The sequence below is a fragment of the Hippopotamus amphibius genome, chromosome 15 (genome assembly GCF_030028045.1).
Source record: "Hippopotamus amphibius kiboko isolate mHipAmp2 chromosome 15, mHipAmp2.hap2, whole genome shotgun sequence".
NCBI classification, from domain to species: domain Eukaryota; kingdom Metazoa; phylum Chordata; class Mammalia; order Artiodactyla; family Hippopotamidae; genus Hippopotamus; species Hippopotamus amphibius.
The window spans coordinates 13,278,101-13,295,853 of NC_080200.1; the positions used below are offsets into that span (position 1 = coordinate 13,278,101).

The 17,753-nt window shown below is 40.3% G+C and overlaps 1 protein-coding gene across 1 annotated transcript in view; it reads left to right on the plus strand.

The window, feature by feature from the left end:
* Positions 1-17,753, plus strand: part of LOC130836240 (adhesion G protein-coupled receptor E2-like) — a 47,237-nt gene that overhangs the window by 18,680 nt on the left and 10,804 nt on the right. The window contains exons 10-16 of the mRNA XM_057708306.1: positions 4,772-4,879; positions 5,062-5,282; positions 5,466-5,645; positions 8,596-8,793; positions 9,074-9,309; positions 16,960-17,026; positions 17,291-17,382. Of these exons, the coding sequence (XP_057564289.1) occupies positions 4,772-4,879; positions 5,062-5,282; positions 5,466-5,645; positions 8,596-8,793; positions 9,074-9,309; positions 16,960-17,026; positions 17,291-17,382 (1,102 nt within the window). The remainder of the gene's footprint in view (positions 1-4,771; positions 4,880-5,061; positions 5,283-5,465; positions 5,646-8,595; positions 8,794-9,073; positions 9,310-16,959; positions 17,027-17,290; positions 17,383-17,753) is intronic.

A 17,753-nucleotide genomic window follows, 5' to 3' on the forward strand; every position in this document is an offset into this window, starting at 1 on the left:
GTGTGTGATTTTTTTAATGTGCTGTTGGATTCTGTTAGCTAGTATTTTGTTGAGGATATTTGCATCTATATTCACCAGTGATATAGGCCTGTAATTTTCTTTTTTTGTGACATCTTTGCCTGGTTTTGGTTTCAAGGTGATGGTGGCCTCGTAGAATGAGTTTGGGAGTGTTCCTCCTGCTAGGTTTGGGAAGAGTTTGAGAAGGATAGGTGTGAGCTCTTCTCAAAATGTTTGATAGAATTCGCCTGTGAATCCATCTGGCCCTGGGCTTTTTTTTGTTGGGAGATTTTTAATCACAGTCTCAGTTTCAGTGCTTGTGTTTGGTCTGTTCATATTTTCTATTTCTTCCTGGTTCAGTCTTGGAAGATTGTATTTTTCTAAGAATTTATCCATTTCTTCTAGGTTATCCAATTTCTCAGCATATAGTTTCTTGTAGTAGTCTCTCATGATCTTTTGTATTTCTGTGGTGTCCGTTGTTACTTCTCCTTTCTCATTTCTAAATCTGTTGATTTGCACCTTCTCCCTTTTTTTCTTGATGAGTCTGGCTAATGGCTTCTCAATTTTGTTTATCTTCTCAAAGAACCTGCTTTTAGTTTTATTAATTTTTGCTATGGCTTCCTTTCTTTCTTTTTCATTTATTTCTGAACTGATCTTTATGATTTCTTTCCTTCTGCTCACTTTGGGCTCTCTTTGTTCTTCTTCCTCTGATTGTTTTAGGTGTAAGGTTAGGTTGTTTATTCGATATTTTTCTTGTTTTTTGAGGTATGACTGTATTGCTATAAACTTCCCTCTTAGAACTGCTTTTGCTGCATCCCATAGGTTTTCGGTTGTTCTGTTTTCATTGTCAATTGTTTCTAGATATTTTTTGATTTCCTCTTTGACTTCTTTAATGATTTCTTGGTTGTTTAATAGTGAAGTGTTTATCTTCCATGTGTTTGTATTTTTTGCAGTGTTTTTTCCTGTATTTGATATCTAGTCTCATGGCGTTGTGTCAGAGAAGATGCTTGATATGATTTCAGTTTTCTTGAATTTGCTGAGGTTTGATTTGTGACCCAAGATGTGATTTATCCCGGAAAATATTCCATGTGCACTTGTGAAGAAAGTGTATTCTGTCATTTTTGGATGGAATGTCATAAATATCCATTAAGTTGAGATGGTCTAATGTGTCATTTAAAGCTTGTGTGTCCTTATTTATTTTCTGCTTGGATGATTTGTCCATTGATGTAAGTGGGGTGTTCAGGTCTCCCACTAGTATTGTGTTACTGTCGATGTCCCATTTTATGGCTGTTAGCATTTGCCTTTTGTATTGAGGTGCTCCTGTGTTGGGTATATAGATATTTTCCATTGTGATATGTTCTTCTTGGTTGGATCCCTTGATCATTATGTAGTATCCTTCCTTGTCTCTTGTAATAATCTTTACTTTCAAGTCTAATTTTTCTGATATGAGTATTTCTACTCGAGCTTTCTTTTGACCTCTGTTTGCATGAAATATCTTTTTCCATCCATTTACTTTCAGTCTATATGTATCCCTTGGTATGAAGTGGGTTCCTTGTAGGCAGCATATAGAAGGGTCTTGTTTTTGTTTCCATCCAGCCAGTCTGTGTCTTTTGGTTGGATCATTTATTCCATTTACATTTAAGGTGATTATTGACATGTGTTTTCCTATTACCATTTTTTTTATTGTTTTGGGTTTGTATTTGTAGGTGTTTTCCTTCTCTTGTGTTTCCTACTTAGAAAAGTTCCTTTAGCAATTGTTGTAAGGCTGGTTTGGTGGTGCTGAATTCTCTTAACTTTTGCTTGCCTGTAAAGCTTTTGATTTCTGCGTCGAATCTGAATGAGATTCTTGCTGGGTAGAGTGTTCTTGGCTGTAGGTTTCTTTCTTTCAGGACTTTCAGTATATCCTGCCATTCCCTTCTGGCCTGCAGATTTTCTGTAGGAAGATCAGCTGTTATCCTATGGGTTTTCCCTTATATGTTATTTACTGCTTTTCTCTTGCTGCTTTTAATATTTTTTCTTTGTGTTTAATTGTCATTAGTTTGATTAATATGTGCCTTGGTGTATTTCTCCTTGGGTTTATTCTGTATGGGACTCTCTGTGCTTCTTGGACTTGGTGAATTATTTCCTTTCCCATGTTGGGGAAGTTTTCCAGTATAACCCCTTCAAATATTTTCTCAGACCCTTTTTTTTTCTCCTTCTTCTGGGATGCCTATGATTTGAACGTTGGTATGCTTAATGTTATCACTGAGGTCTCTGAGAGTGTCTTCCTTCTTTTTATTCTTTTTTCTTTTTCCTGCTCTGTGGCAGTTATTTCCCCCATTCTATCTTCCAACTTGCTTTTTTGTTCTTCTGCCTCAGTCATTCTGCTGTTTATACCATCCAGAGTATTTTTAATTTCAGTTATTTTGTTATCCATTGCTGTTTGTTTGTTCTTTAGTTCCTCTGAGTCCTTATTAATTGTTTCTTGTATTTTCTGTATTTTGTTATTGTGATTTTGTATCATTTTTACTATCATTACTCTGAATTCTTTTTCAGGCATTTTTCCTATTTCCTCTTCATTTATTTTTTCTTGTGGGTTTTTTCCTGCTTCTTTGCCTGCATGGTGTTTCTTTGTCTTCTCATGGCAGTCCAAACTTCATAGGTTTTTTGTCTTGGCAATAAAGGGGTTTAAAGAAGACTGTCTAAGCACCAGACTAATGGCAGAGTGTTGAGTCAAAAAATACTAAATCAAGGAAACACATACATATATAAGACACACAATTACTGAATCCAATAGAACATAAAGCACTATAAAGACCTGACAGAAGAACCCCAGTATGCTATCAGACATTCAAAGAGAAAACCAACTGAAATTCAAAACCAAAACTGAACAAAAAAGAAACAAACATAAAAAATAAACAAACAAACAAATAACACCACACACACACAAACACAAATCCAGGGAGATATTGAAAGCTAGGATCAGATATATTAAAGAGCTAGTGTACTCCCAGACAGACTGGAGATTCTCGGTATGAAATTAGACAATTATACTAAGAACTAAGATAAAGACAAAAACCTAGTAATAAATACTAAGTTGGTGTGTCATCTGCAGAATAAAGCAAGGATACTGAGCAGACCAATAATGTTTCTTGTAAGTAAATTAAGATAAAATAAACTAAAACAGGATAGAAGACAGGGCAACAGAAGACCATAGTGTGACTGGAAATATGAAAATCAAAAGAAAGAAATAGAAATGTATAAAAGATAGAGATGAAAAGAAGGTAGAGATATATAGTCAGCACTACAAAAAACAGCTAGAAATAGAAATATGTAAAAAGGTTAAAAATAAAAATAGAATAAAAAATAGAGCAAAAAATGTGTCATAAAAACTTGTAGATCCCTTAGGTCTAAGATCATAATTAATAAAACAAACAAACAAAAATCAACAACAACAACAACAAAAAACAAAACTAGAACTGACCCTGAATGCACCAGTTCAATAGAATTAATACTAATATTTCTGTTTCCTTGGGGTCTCAGCTGTAAGTGTCCTTCTACCCACCTTGGGTTTTTTGTATTATTCTGCAACCAGCAGAGCTTCCTTTATTGTTCATCTATAAGCGCTGGTGTGTGCGGAGAGAGAGGGTACTATAGTGGCTCCTTCCCCTGCTAGTGAGTGAGCACTGGCACCCTGTCTGGGTCACGGCAGCTCAGTCGGCCTTGGCGGTGCCTGTTGCAGAGGGATGCCAGAGGCTCAGGTGTAAACAAAATGTCTCAGAGTTGGGCCTCTCTCCAGGTTTTTTGCGCTCAGCTGCAGGCACTCTAAGCCAGCCCTGCCTAGGGGCCTTTGTTATCCCTGAGTGCCTTAGCTTGGCTCACAGGGTTCCTTCCTCTGTCAGTCACAGGCGCTGGGAGAGAGAGAGGCTATGCTCACAGCTCCTCCCCCATGCCCATGAGCCAGGAGCATCCAGCTGCCACCATGGCCCCACAGCTCTCCGGGGTAGGCACTCTTCACTGCAGACCTCTTCCCTCCTGTCCTCTTGGTCCATCTTCCCATGGCCAACAATGTTTCTCACCCTGAACAAGTTCGTCGGTTCCCATGCTCCGCCTCCCTGACCCCTTGTTCAGCTGTGAATTGACGTCTCAGTCTGGGAACACTGAGCTGTGGTGTGGACCCTCTGTGTGTTTCTCACTCCCTCCTGTCTGCCACAGCTCAGCCACTTCACCCTCTTTGAACAGTCTTAAATGCCTCCCTACCGGTTATGTTGCGATCCTTGCAGTCCTTTCTGGTGTCCGAGGTTGTCTGCTGCTGTTCAGTTGGTTCTTTTTTCCACGTCTAGGTCAGCATCCTGCTTCTTCAAAAAACTGACTGGCACGCAAGCTCCAGAGCCCATTCACATGGTCCTCTCCCTGCCCTCCTCCATCGTGGCTGAAGCGGTTGCGGCGGTTCTTCTGAGAGATTTTTTTTTTTTTTAAAAGTAACAGGTTCCCTTGCTCACTCGCCCAAAAGATTACTATTAACTAAAGAAAACCTATCTTACTCTTTCCCATCCTGAGTCCCTCAGGGTGCACCGCTGGGGGTGTCTGCAGTGTGAGGGCTTGGCAGCAGACTGCTCATTTATCTCCATCCTGAGTTCCTTCAGTATCAAGATTGGGGGTGTTGGCAGCACCTTTTGTTTGCTAATATGCAGTAAATACTTTTCATCCATAATAATTTAACAGATATACTATAAAATGGTGTTATAGCAACCACTATAATTACAATTGCTAATCTACCTCCCACAACTCATAGAACTGTCACTGGAGGTGCAGAAGCAAGGATGCAGGAATATCACCTTTATTCAGAATCAGACAAAGATGATGCTGACCTGGGATACAGTGCATGATTCTGGTGACTCAGGTAATGGCTGAGATAGGGGGAACATCTTCACAGTGTGTCAAAATGCCCAAAGATATGCCAGATAGAAAATTGAAGTTTAAAGGGAAGTGTGGGCTATGGTGGGTCAAAAGGAAAGAGTCCATCTGAAGAAGAAGGGGTCCTCTTGGGCACTGAAAGATGTCAACCTTAGCCTTGTCCTGCAGGCCCTACTGTGGTGGGCCTTCTGTCCACTCCAGGGATGAGTAAGTTTCTGGCTGAGGGCCCCCTGATCCTGAATACTGAGCAACAGGCAGTTCTGCATGAGACACCCCAGGGCATGATGCAGGAAGTCTCGCCTGTCCTGCTGTCAGATGTTGTATCTGCCTTCATCAGCAACAAGGACACCCAGAACCTCAGGTCCTCAGTGACCTTTGTCTTCCAGCATGTGAGTCCTGGTGGGATGGAGCTGTGGGTGTGGAAGAGGCCTGACACCTGGGCACAGCCTTGGGCTTCAGGGGGCCGCTCATGGGTGCATCATATCCCCAGGAAATCCCTCCATGAACCAGCTTTGGGTCAGCATTTCTGAGCTACAGAACCACCATCTCATACCTACTTCCTGTTCCTACAGTCACTTATCCCTGAGCCAAGGAAGAAGGTATACTGTGTCTTCTGGGAGCATGGCCAGAATGGAAGTGGTCATTGGGCCACCAGAGGCTGCAGGATGGTGGGAACCATACACAACAGCACCACCTGCCAGTGCACCCATCTCAGCATCTTTGCCGTCCTCATGGCCCACGACGATGTGCAGGTGAGAGCCCTCAGAGGGGCCTCATTCAGTGTCTACTGCTGTGTAACAAATTGCCACACATGTAGAAGCTTAAAAAACATAAATTATTATCTTGCAGTTTCTTCCATTCAACAAATAGGCAAGGTGTAGTTGGGCTGTCTGTTCAGAGTCCTACAAGTCTTATAAGCCCTTTCCCCGGAGGTTTGGGGTCCTCTCTAACCCCTTGATTTCTGGCAGAATTCAGTTTTTTGTGGTGGTAGGACTGAGGTCTCATTTTCTTCCTATCTGTCAGCAGGGCACTGGGCTCAGCTCCTAGGGGCTGCCAGGGCCCTCTCACAGTGCATCAGTATTCCTATGTGGAGATCAGCAGGAGAAGTTCCCTTGTGTCAGAGCTCTCTCACACTTTCAATCTTTTTCTCCAAGAAGAGCCGAGATCTTTTGAGGGCCCACCTGAGTAGGTCAAGTCCACTCCCTCTCTTTAAGTCAGTTGATGGAGGACTTGAATTCCACCTGAAAAAATTTCTTCCCAGCAGCACCTGGATTGGCATTTGATTGAACACCTGGAAGAAGATGGGGGTGGGGTGTGGTTGCCAAATTGGGCTTCTGTTTACCACAGGGCTTTTCAGGAGAGGGGTGCTCAGGGGCTGCAGAAAGGAAGATTTGGTGATGGCAGATGTCAGAGGGGGCCAGGGGAGCCAGTGAGTACAAGTGGGTCAGAAGCCATCTTTGCCTCCTACCCTGGCTAGGTGAGCTGGTTATTTCTTCTGGATCATCAAAACCAGAGACTCACTCAGGTCACCTCAGAGCATCCACAGGAAAATTAGCATGAAAAGGTTCTTAGCCAAATGGCTAGACTCTTAGGAGTCCCCAGGAGTTTGAATAATTCTCCAAGGTGGTGTTTCTTCCTGTTACATTGCTAGATAACACAATATGAATACTTTTATTTATATACTGTTTTATATTTATTGAAGAGTGAAAATACTTGTGTTTCATAATTGAAACAGAATAAGAGAGGAAACACTGAAGATTCTCCATCTTACCCCTAACCCTGGACACCTACTTCCTTTTGCCTCAACAACCAATATTGTTGGTTTCTCCTACAGTTTTGTATGGCTATTTTACATACCTAAAACAAATGCATGTATTTGTTCTTGGTCTCCCATTTTTTCACTCTCACAGTGGCATTTTTTCACTGTTGTTTTTATTTTTTACCTCAGAGAGATCATTCTGTTTCCATCCAGGAAGAGATTCTTCCATCATTTTTACGGCCACATTGCCTTCTGTTGTGTGAATGTGCCATTTGTTACGTATCAAGGCTCCTCACAATGAGTGTTTTTTTTTCTTGATCATTTGCTAACATCAGGAATGTTGTAATGATTTACACATACTTCATTATTCTCATGTTTGAGTATACAGTTAGGATGTATACTGGGTGACATTCATAATTGTGTGTTGGTAGTTCCATTTTTCAATTTATAGGGTTGAATCCTCCCTCCAGCATTTTTTAAAAATTGAGTGAATGAGTGAATGAATGATTGGCTGCATTGGGTCTTCATTGCAGCCAGTGGGGGCTGCTCTTTATTGTGGTGTGCGGGCTTCTCATTGTGGTGATTTCTCTCGTTGCAGAGTATGGGCTCTAGGCATGAGGGCTTCAGTAGCTGGGGCACGCGGGCTCAGTAATTGTGGCGCATGGGCTTAGTTCCTCCACACCATGTGAGGTTTTTCTGGACCAGGGATTGAACCTGTATCCCCTGCATTGGCAGGCGAATTCTTAACCACTGCACCACCAGGGAAGTCCCTCCCTCCAGCATTATACAAGGGTGTGTGATTCCTCATGCCTTTGCTGCAAGATATTATCAAAATTTTGGATCTTTACTCATCTGAGAGGTCAATGTATCCAAGAAAGATTTTGTGTTTTTCTTATTAGGAATGGAATTGAACATTTTAATTTGAAAGCCATTAGTATTCTTTTCTCTGGAAATAATTTGTTCACATTCTTGGTCTATTTTTCTATTGGATTGGTGATGCATTTTTTAAAATGGGTTTAGGGGGCTCTTTATATAGTAGGGAAATTAGGTTTTTGTTACATCAAAGATTCTCAAAATATAGTATGCATCAAAATTCATCTGCAGGGCTTTTTGCTATTTATTTTTTAACACTTTATTGAGAGAAACATTTCAAGCTCACGGATATGTTGCAAATTAAAAACAGTGTAAATAATACCCACTTGCTGTTTATCCAGATGCACTTCCTTTGAACATTTACTTCCAATTTCTTTATCGTTTGCATTTCTCTTCCTCCCTCCTTCCCTCCCACGCTCCCTCCCTCTCTTTCTCTACCAGTTACAGGGAAATGGAATTGGTGGGTTTTTTTTTTTTTTATAATTCTCTGCATAGATTTAGGATTATTTGCAAAAAGCGGGAGGGAGACATGAATTTTAAGCTACCACCTTTGTCAAAGTGTAGTAGTTTTCCTCTTTTAACCAAGGATCTGTAAGTATTAGTGACCAGCCAGGAACACATATTGCAGGGATGAGGTGAGTGGAGTCCATGGTGGGGAGTTAATATCTGGGCACTGAGTCTCAGGTACACACTCTATCACACACCATCACATGGTGGGGATGCAGGATGGCGCTCAACATAGAGCTTCATGCTTCTGTGAACCTCTCGTGGTGACCCGTAAGCTTAGTCGTGCCCAAAAGTCTAAAGGAAAATGAACGCTTGTGAGGTCCAGGGCTGGGTCTCGACTAAGGACTCTCCTGTCCTGCAATCCTTCCAAGATCAGAATTACTGGTTCAGGTCCCATAAAATTCTAACATTCAGAATCTGGAGAAAGTTAACCACAAACATAACAAATCTACCTGGATCCTCCATACCTGATTTTTGTATGCCTAAAAGTAAAAACAACAGTGGTGGGTCATTCCCCCAGAGCAGGAAAGTGTGACTGTGATCTCCTCTCTGCTGGGTCCCAGGAGAAGGATCCTGCACTGACAATGATCACCTACGTGGGGCTGAGCCTCTCTCTGCTGTGCCTCTTCCTGGCGGCCCTCACCTTCCTGCTGTGCAAAGCCATCCAGAACACCAGCACTTCCCTCCACCTGCAGCTCTCGCTCTGCCTCTTCCTGGCTCACCTGCTCTTCCTAACAGCCATCGACAGAACTGAGATCAAGGTACTTATACTGTCCCACAATACCTGTGCCCTGCCCAGGGGATGCTGAGTTCTTGGAGCCATGATGCCTTGGACATCTTAATAAAATGCCCTGGGTTACAGGTAAGGTGAGATGGGTAAGTAACCAAATTCACATTGACTGACACAACTAGAACATGAACACTCCATTGACCACTCCTTCATATACATCAGAGCCTTTCCAGAGGCAAGGTATAGAAGAGGTCCAGGGGTCATGCTCTACCCTGACAGTCCCTCCTGGTGACACCTTCTTCCTCACCCAGGTGCTGTGTGCCATCATCGCAGGTGCCTTACACTACCTCTACCTGGCCTCCTTCACCTGGATGCTGCTGGAGGGCCTGCACCTCTTCCTCACTGCACGCAACCTGATGGTGGTCAACTACTCCAGTGTCAACAGGTTCACGAAGAAGCTCATGTTCCCAGTGGGCTATGGAGTCCCAGCTGTGATTGTGGTCATTTCTGCAGCATCCAGGCCCCATCTTTATGGAACACCGACCAGGTAAAAGTAGACTCCCACTGTTCTTATCTCTTCAGCACAATTGTGGTGTTATAGGACCCATGGAGCATTTTACTATACCAGCGCATAATACAGAGATACTAAGTAATAATCCCTAGGGCATCTTTGTAGTGGAAGATGACAATAATTAAGGAGAATGCGTTTAATCTCTGTCCTTGAAATAGCAAAGATGAAATCAAGAGACATGCTTAGGACATCATTTAGAAAAATCTAACCTGCTTCTTTATGCTGATTCTGTATGATGTCCCAATTTTTCATTTGTAGTAGTGGAGCTGATGTAAATAATCAAAATAATAGATTGTATCAGAGTTAAGATTTGCAAAGTGCATACTTTGTGCCAGACATTTTTCTAACCATTTTAATATGTGTTAGTGCAATTAATCCTCATAGCAGTACTATGCGGTAGATACTGTCAATCACCCTATTTGACAGATGAGTAAACTGAGGCACAAATAGTTTAAGTAAATGCCAAAGGGTGCACAGTTAGTAGGCAGCTGAGCTGGATTTAAATTCAGGGAGTCAAGCTGCATAGCTTGCACTCTTTTATTTTCAGCTTTAATGCTAGGTTTAATGTTTTTACATTTTTATTGAAATATATTTCACATACCATAAAATTCACCCTTTTAAAGCATACAGATTAGTGGTTTTTAGAACAATCACAGAGTTGTACAGCCATCACCACAATCTAATTTTAGAACTTTTTCTACTCCCCCAAAGAATCCTCATACACAGTAACTTTCACTCCTTATTCGTGCGACCCATTCCTCTGCCCCAACCCCTGACAATCACTAGTCTACTTTCTGTGTCTATGAGTCTGCCTATTCAGGATATTTCACATAAATGCAATCATACATGTGGTCTTTTGTGACTTAATTCTTTTACTTAGCCTGATGTTTTCAAGATTCATTCATGTTGTCGCTTGTATCATGACCTCACTCTTTGTTGTTTGTTGTTGTTGCTGTTGTTTTGTAAAGATTATTGCATTGTCTGGATATGCCACCTTTTATTTACACATCCATCCATTGATAGACATTTAGATTATTCCCTTTTTTAAAAAGCTATTACAAAGGATGCCACTATAAACATACATGTACAAGTTTTTGTGTGGACACGTTTTCATTTTTTCCTGGGCACGTATCTACAAGTAGAATTGCTGCCGTCAAATGGGAAATGTATGTTTAGCATTCTGACAAAACCACTATGTGTTTTCCGAAGCTTCTGTACCATTTAACATTCCCACCAGAAATATACCAGGGTTTCAAATTCTCCACATCATTGTCAACACTTATTTTCTACATTTAAAATTTTGGATCTACTGATGTGTATGGAGTGATATTTCATTGTGGTTTCAATTTGCAATTTCTCCAATGACTGATGAGGTTGAGCATCTTTTCACATGCTTATTGACCATTTGCATATCTTCTTTTGAGAATTACTTATTCAAATCTTTTGTCTTTTTTTGATGCCTTTGATTTTATTAGGAGTTGGCATTGAAAATATTACATAATGCTTTTTCGGAAAAATGCAGTTGGATTATAATTAGCAAAGCCTTCACATAAAATCATCTGTCAAAGGAGAAATGTCCGTAGGGTCCAGGTGAAGTAGTACAAAGCAGAACAAAGAAGGGTGGAATGGCAGCTAACAGGCAAAAAGGTAATAACTGGTACAATCCACCCCTTTGGCTTCTTAGCACAATGTACATATTTCTGCACATATTTGAACTCCCATCACCAACAACAACACCGTGTACATTTCCGCCTGACAAGATGCAGCCATCATTAATAAGTGAAAATGTTTTTCCCTCTTCCCAGAATAGAAAGTCACATCATCCTGTTATTAATCACTGGCTATATCAATTATTCCATAATTTCTTTGTTTTGTTTTACTATTTAAATTGAAGTATAGTTTATTTACATGTTGTGAATGTTGTGTTAATTTCTGCTGTACAGCAGATATATACATATATATATATACACACACACACACACATACACGCCCCCCCCCCCACATTTTCAGAAATATTCCTTTCCACTATGGTGTATCGTAAGATATTGAATATAGTTCTCTATCCTGTACAGTAGAGACTGGTTGTTTATCCATTCTGTATATAATAGCTTATATCTGCTAATCCCAACCTCCCACTCCATCCCTCCCTTGACCCCCCACCCCCCGCCCCGCCAGCCTCCTTGGCAACCACACGTCTGTTCTCTATGTCTCTGAGTCTGTTTCTATTTCATAGATAGGTTCATTTGTGTCATATTTTAAATTCCACATATAAGTGATATCATATAGTAGTTGTCTTTCTCTTTCTGACTTACCTCACTTAGTATGATAATCTCTAGTTGCATCCATGTTGCTGCAAATGGCATTGTTTTGTTCTTTTTTATGGCTGAGTAGTATTCCATTGTGTATATGTACCATACCCTTTTTATCCATTCATCTGTTGATGGACATTTAGGTTGTTTCCATGTCTTGGCTCTTGTGAATAGTGCAGCTGTGAACATAGGGGTGCATGTATATCTTTTTGGATTAGAGTTTTGTCTGGATATATGCCTATGAGTGGGACTGCTCAATCATATGGTAATTCTATTTTTAGTTTTCTGAGGAACCTCCATGCTGTTTTCCACTGCACCAACGTACATTCCCACCAACAGTGTAGGAGGGTTCCCTTTTCTCCACATCCTCTCCAGCATTTGTTATTTGTAGAGTTTTTAGTGATGGTCATTCCACATTTATTCTTTCTTTTGCCAGCTCTACTCTGTTGTTGAACCCTTCTGGTGAATCTTCCATGTCAATTATTGTACTTTTCAACTCTAGAATTTCTCTTTGGTTGCATTCATCATTTCCATCCCTTTATTCATATTTTATTTGGTGAGACATTGTTGTCAAACTTTCCGTTAATTTTTAAGACATAGTTCATTTCAGTTCTTTTCATGTATTTATAATTACTGATTTAAAAACTTTGTATACTAAGTCCAAAATCTGTTCCTCATCAGAGACAGTTTGTTTTGGCTGATTTTTTTTTTCTCTGTGTAAGTTGCATACTTTCCTGTTTCTTTGTATATAGCACAAGTTTTTGTTGAAAACTAGATGTTTTAGATAATATACATTGTAACACTCCTGTTATCAGATTCCTCCGCCCCCAAGGTTTGTTGTTTCTAGTTTGCTGTTGTTTGTTTAGTGACATTCCTGGACAAATTCTGTGTATTAATCATTCCCTGCTGTGTGTGGCCTTAGAGTTTTCTTCTAGTTTCGGTTCTTGTTTTTATTTTTAGTTCTGGGTGCTGAGGGGCTCATACCTGATTCAATACAATGTAGTGGCCACCCAGTGTTTGGCCATAAGATTTCCTTAAATGCCTTGCCTATATGCTTTGCACTCTTACCACACAAAGGCATCTGCGTGAAAAGGCACATCTTGAAACTTCAGGAAGCTTACTTAACATCCTATGCTTTCACTTCATGATTGCACATAGCCTCTAGATCAGCCACAGATGAGACTGATGTCTTCATTTCCTTGGCTGTTGCTGAGCATGGGTACATCCTTGTGCATCCTTAGATTTCTGGGAATATTTCAGAGCTTTTCAAAATTCCCTTTGTCGCTTTAGTTCTCTAGTATTTCCTTGCAAATTTCCACACAGTTCTTGTTGACTCCACCTGAAATCAAAGCTTTGAGTAGCTGGAGATGTGATAGTAGTTTGCTATTGTTTTGCTCATGTCCTAAGGGTAGACTTTTTTTTTTTTGGTCCCCCACTGAGATGAACTCTCAGTCAAATCAAATAGCCACCAAATTTGGAAAATAAAGAATTCGCAGGGAGCTAAAGGGTCAGAAAAAAGTATTGACTGTGCTCTGGGGTTAATGCCGGTGCTGCTGCTTTTGATGGAGCTACAGAATAGTCAGATCTCTCTGTTGTCTGCAGTGCTGTCCGCTTTTGGCTGCTGCACCACCAAGCTGGAGAGAGAAGGAATGGAAACAGCTCAAAGTCAAAACGTTACTGACTTTTTCTCCCCTCATCTTATCGAGGTTCCATAGTTTCTCTTGAATCGACTATTTTCAATTTGTTCTGTGGCTTTGTATAATTGCCAGGATTTTGAAATGGTTGGTTGTAGTTGTTTTGCTTATATTTTTGTTGTTTGAGGAGGATATCATGTTTACCACGATCCTTAGTCCTCTATTCAGGAAGTCTGTCTCCCAGAACAGACACTCTTAACCACAGCATGCTGCCAAAGTTTATGCTCACTGGCATCAACTGTGCTCTTCCCAGGTGTCCTTCTTGGACACTTCAGCTTTTTTCTTGCTTATTGCAATGAAGCTTACTTCATTCTTCTCAGTCTCTACTGCATTGTCCTGAGATGTCCCACCATACTCTGTTGTCCTGAAATATCTTGCCTCACTCTCTATTTTACCCTAATGTTAGATCAAGAGTGAATTCTGTCACTGTCTATTCATAACAACTTGAGCAATAGACAAGCTCTTTATGCTTCCATTTCTAATCAGTTACTCAATAAGAGAATGTCTGTTTTTCACTGCTGTTACAATGAAATCGAATAACCCAGCAAGAAAAGACAAATAACCCAATTAAAAAATGGACACAACCTTTGAGAGTCGGGAGAGGAGAAAGTCCCAGGACCTCATAAGAACCTCCCCTGCCGATTCCTGGCTATCCACCCACAATCCCCACCCAGATTATCTCAGGATGGGTCTGCTCTCCAGGCTCATGGCAGAAACATGCTTTCACTCCAGACCTGACACCAAAGACGTATTAACCCACCAGGCTCTGTGGACATGCTCACTTTTATTTGCAAGACTCTTCTTGGTTGGAACTCAGAACGGCCAAGTCCACCTTGGGTCTGACTGCAGTTCTGCCTCTTCAGTTTCTCTGCCTGTTTGCTAGTGATGATCCTCTCCTCAATCTGGTGAAGTATTCATGTCAAGTATTGTTCTTCTGAAGATAGAATTTCTATCTGTAATATCAAGTTCAACAATGGTTCCCTTGTGCTTAATAAAACATTCTCTTTGTAATAAAAAAAAATGGACACAAGTTTTGAATGGACATTTCTCCAAAGATAGGCAAATGACCATTAAGTGCATGAAAAGATGCTCAACATCATTAGTTATTAGGAAGATGCAAGTCAAAACCCACAAAATGAGATATCACTTCATACTCATTCAATTAAATGTTTAAAGAAAATAAAGACTGATGATAAAAAGTGTTTGCAAGGATGTGGAAAAATTAGAACTCTCATACATTGCAGGTTGGAATGAAATTAGTGCAGCCACCTGCAGAAAATAGTTTGACAGTTTCTCCAAAGAGTTAATAGATAGCTACCACATGACCCAGCAATTCCACTCTTAGGTGTATACCCCAAACATATGAAAACAGATGTCCATACACAAGCTTGCATGAATACTCATAGCAGCATTATTCAGAATAGACAAAACCGGGAATGACCTAAATGTTCATCAACTGATGAATGGATAAACAAAATGTAGCATAGTCACAGAATAGAATATTATTCAGCCATAAAAAAGAATAAAAACGATTTTTCAGCCATAAAAACATGCTGCATTGACATATATACACTACCAAATGTAAAATAGATAGCTAGTGGGAAACAACTGCATAACAGAAAGAGATCAACTTGATGATTGGTGATGACCTAGAGGGGTGGGATCGGGAGGGTGGGAGGGAGGGAGGCTCAAGAGGGAGGGGATATGGGGATATGTGTATAAATACAGCTGATTTACTTTGTTGTACAGCTGAAACTAGCACAACAGTGTAAAGCTATTATACTGCAATAAAGATTGAAAGAAAAAAAAGAATATACATGTTCACACATGCATAACTGAATCATTTTGCTGTACACCTGAAACTAACACAACATTGTGAATCAACTATATTTCAATGAAATATTTTTTAAGAAGAAAAAAAAAAAACATGCTCCACCATGGATGAACCTTGAAAACATGACGCTAAGTGAAAGAATCCAGTCATAGAAGACTGTGTATTGTATGATTCCATTTATGTGAAATACCTAGAATAGGCAAATTCATAGTAACAGTAAGGAGATTAATGGTACCCTGGGGCTAGAATTGGGGTTGGGGTTCATGGAAGTGGGAATGAGGATTGACTGCTAATATGGATGATGTTCATTTCTGAAGAGTCGAAAATGTCCTAAAGTTAGATTGTGGTAATGGTTGCAAAACTCTGTGAATATGCTAAAGATAGTTCAACTGTACAGTTTAAAAAAATAAATTTATTTATTTATTTAATCATTCATTGGCTGCATTGGGTGTTCACTACTGTGTGCTGGTTTTCTCTAGTTGCAGTGAGCAGGGGCTAGTCTTCTTTGCAGTGTGCGGGCTTCTCATTGCAGTGGCTTCTCTTGTTGCAGAGCACAGGCTCTAAGGACTCGGCCTTCAGTAGTTTTGGCACATGGGCTCTAGAGAGCAGGCTCAGTGATTGTGACACATGGGTGTAGTTTCTCTTTGGCATGTAGGATCTTCCCGGACTAGGGATTGAACCTGTGTCCCCTGCATTGACAGGCAGATTCTTAACCACGGTACCACCAGAGGAGTCCCTGATGTACAGTTTTAATGGGTGAATTTCATGGTATGTGAAATTATATCTCAATGAAAACATAAAATTAAAAACAACTCAGTGGATGGGTTTTGCAGCAGATAAAAAAGTAAATTGAATAGTGTAAGAAAGGCCCAAAAAACCATGTTAGGTTCACAGGACTCTCAAAAACGAACACATTTACAGACTTCTTCCCTGCTTCAACACTGCTTATCTCAGTAACATCTACTCATTGTTCATGTGTCAGCTAGGATATAGTTTTTTTGGGAATCTTCCCTAACCATCATAGTTCCTTAGACCCAAAACTAAGCATGACATTCAATGATACATTCTCATAGTCTCCCATTTTTTTTAAATTGTCAAATTGTGTGTCTCCTACTGATGTGAGATTTGTGGGGTTTGAGATCATGTGTACTTTCTTCACCACTAGAGAGCCAACCACAGAGCCTATCACAGAAGAGACACTCAATATTTGTTGATGAATGAGTGAATTTATGTAATTGTTGCAGATCCCTAAGGACAAATGCATTCTTAAAATTAATTTTTATTGGAGTGTAGTTGATTTATAATGTTGTGTTAGTTTCTGTTGTACAGCAAAAGAGAATCAGTTATACACATACATATATTCACTCTTTTTTAGATTCTTTTCCCATATAGGTCAGTATTGAGTAGAGTTCCCTGTGCTGTACAGTAGGTTCTTATTAGTTATTTATGTTATATATAGTACTGTGTCTATGTCAATCCCAATAGCCCAGTTTATATTCCCCTTTCCCCCTTGGTAACCATAAGTTTGTTTTCTATGTCTATGATTCTGTTTCTGCTTTGTGTTGATAAATAAGTTCATTTGTACCATTTTTTTAGACTCCTCATATAAGTGATATCATAAGATATTTGTCTTTCTCTGACTTACTTCACTCAGTATGACAATCTCTAGGACCATCCATGTCACTGCAAGTGGCATTATTTCGTTCTGTTTTATGGCTAACATTCCATTGTATATATATGCCACATCTTGTTTACCACAAATGCATTTTTAATTTTCTCCCTTGCCCAGCTGCTGGCTCCAACGAGAAAAGGGATTTAAATGGGGTTTCCTTGGACCAGTCTGTGCTATCATCTCTGTGAGTGATGACATCAAAGCATCATTAATGCTCAGCTGAGGGTCATTAGAAGAGCAGACTTCCAAGTGGGGTTGGGGATGTGACAGGAACAGGAATGTTCCTGGGTTATCATGGGTTTGATTTGATTATCTAAGACTGTTCCTAAAGCTAAACATTCTAACATTGTTACTAAACAGAGAAACTACTTAAGTGTGGAACTGATGTAGGGCAGGCTGGATAACACATTGACATTTTATTCAATAAATGTTTTGTGGTTTTCTGAAGGTCAATTTAACTTTCTTTCTGATGACCCTCTGGATTTTGAAAAGCAAACTCTCTTCCCTCAACAGTGATGTGTCCACCCTCCAGAACACCAGGTAAGATGGAGAAGAGGCTGACAACTCCACAGGTGTGTAGTCCCAAGAGCAAAGCCACGTGCCTGAGCAGTTCCTGACGTCCCTTCTCAGGTTTTTCTAGGGGAACCCAGAGTAAAACACATGCAGCTGTCCTATGGCAGCCAGTTCAGATCCAGGTGTGTGCTCTGTCCATCTCTACTCCCAGCTTGTGATATTCTTTGAACTTTTGTCAGCAGTCCTATGACCAAGTGCAGAGAACAATTATGTTTCCATGAAGCACTTAGAAAAATCTATGACTGCTCCCACAACCCAGCATCCTTCCATACCCCACCCACATTTCAAGCACCTTCTCACCTCTCTTCCATTCCCCTCTTTGGAAAAAGTCCTAGTCA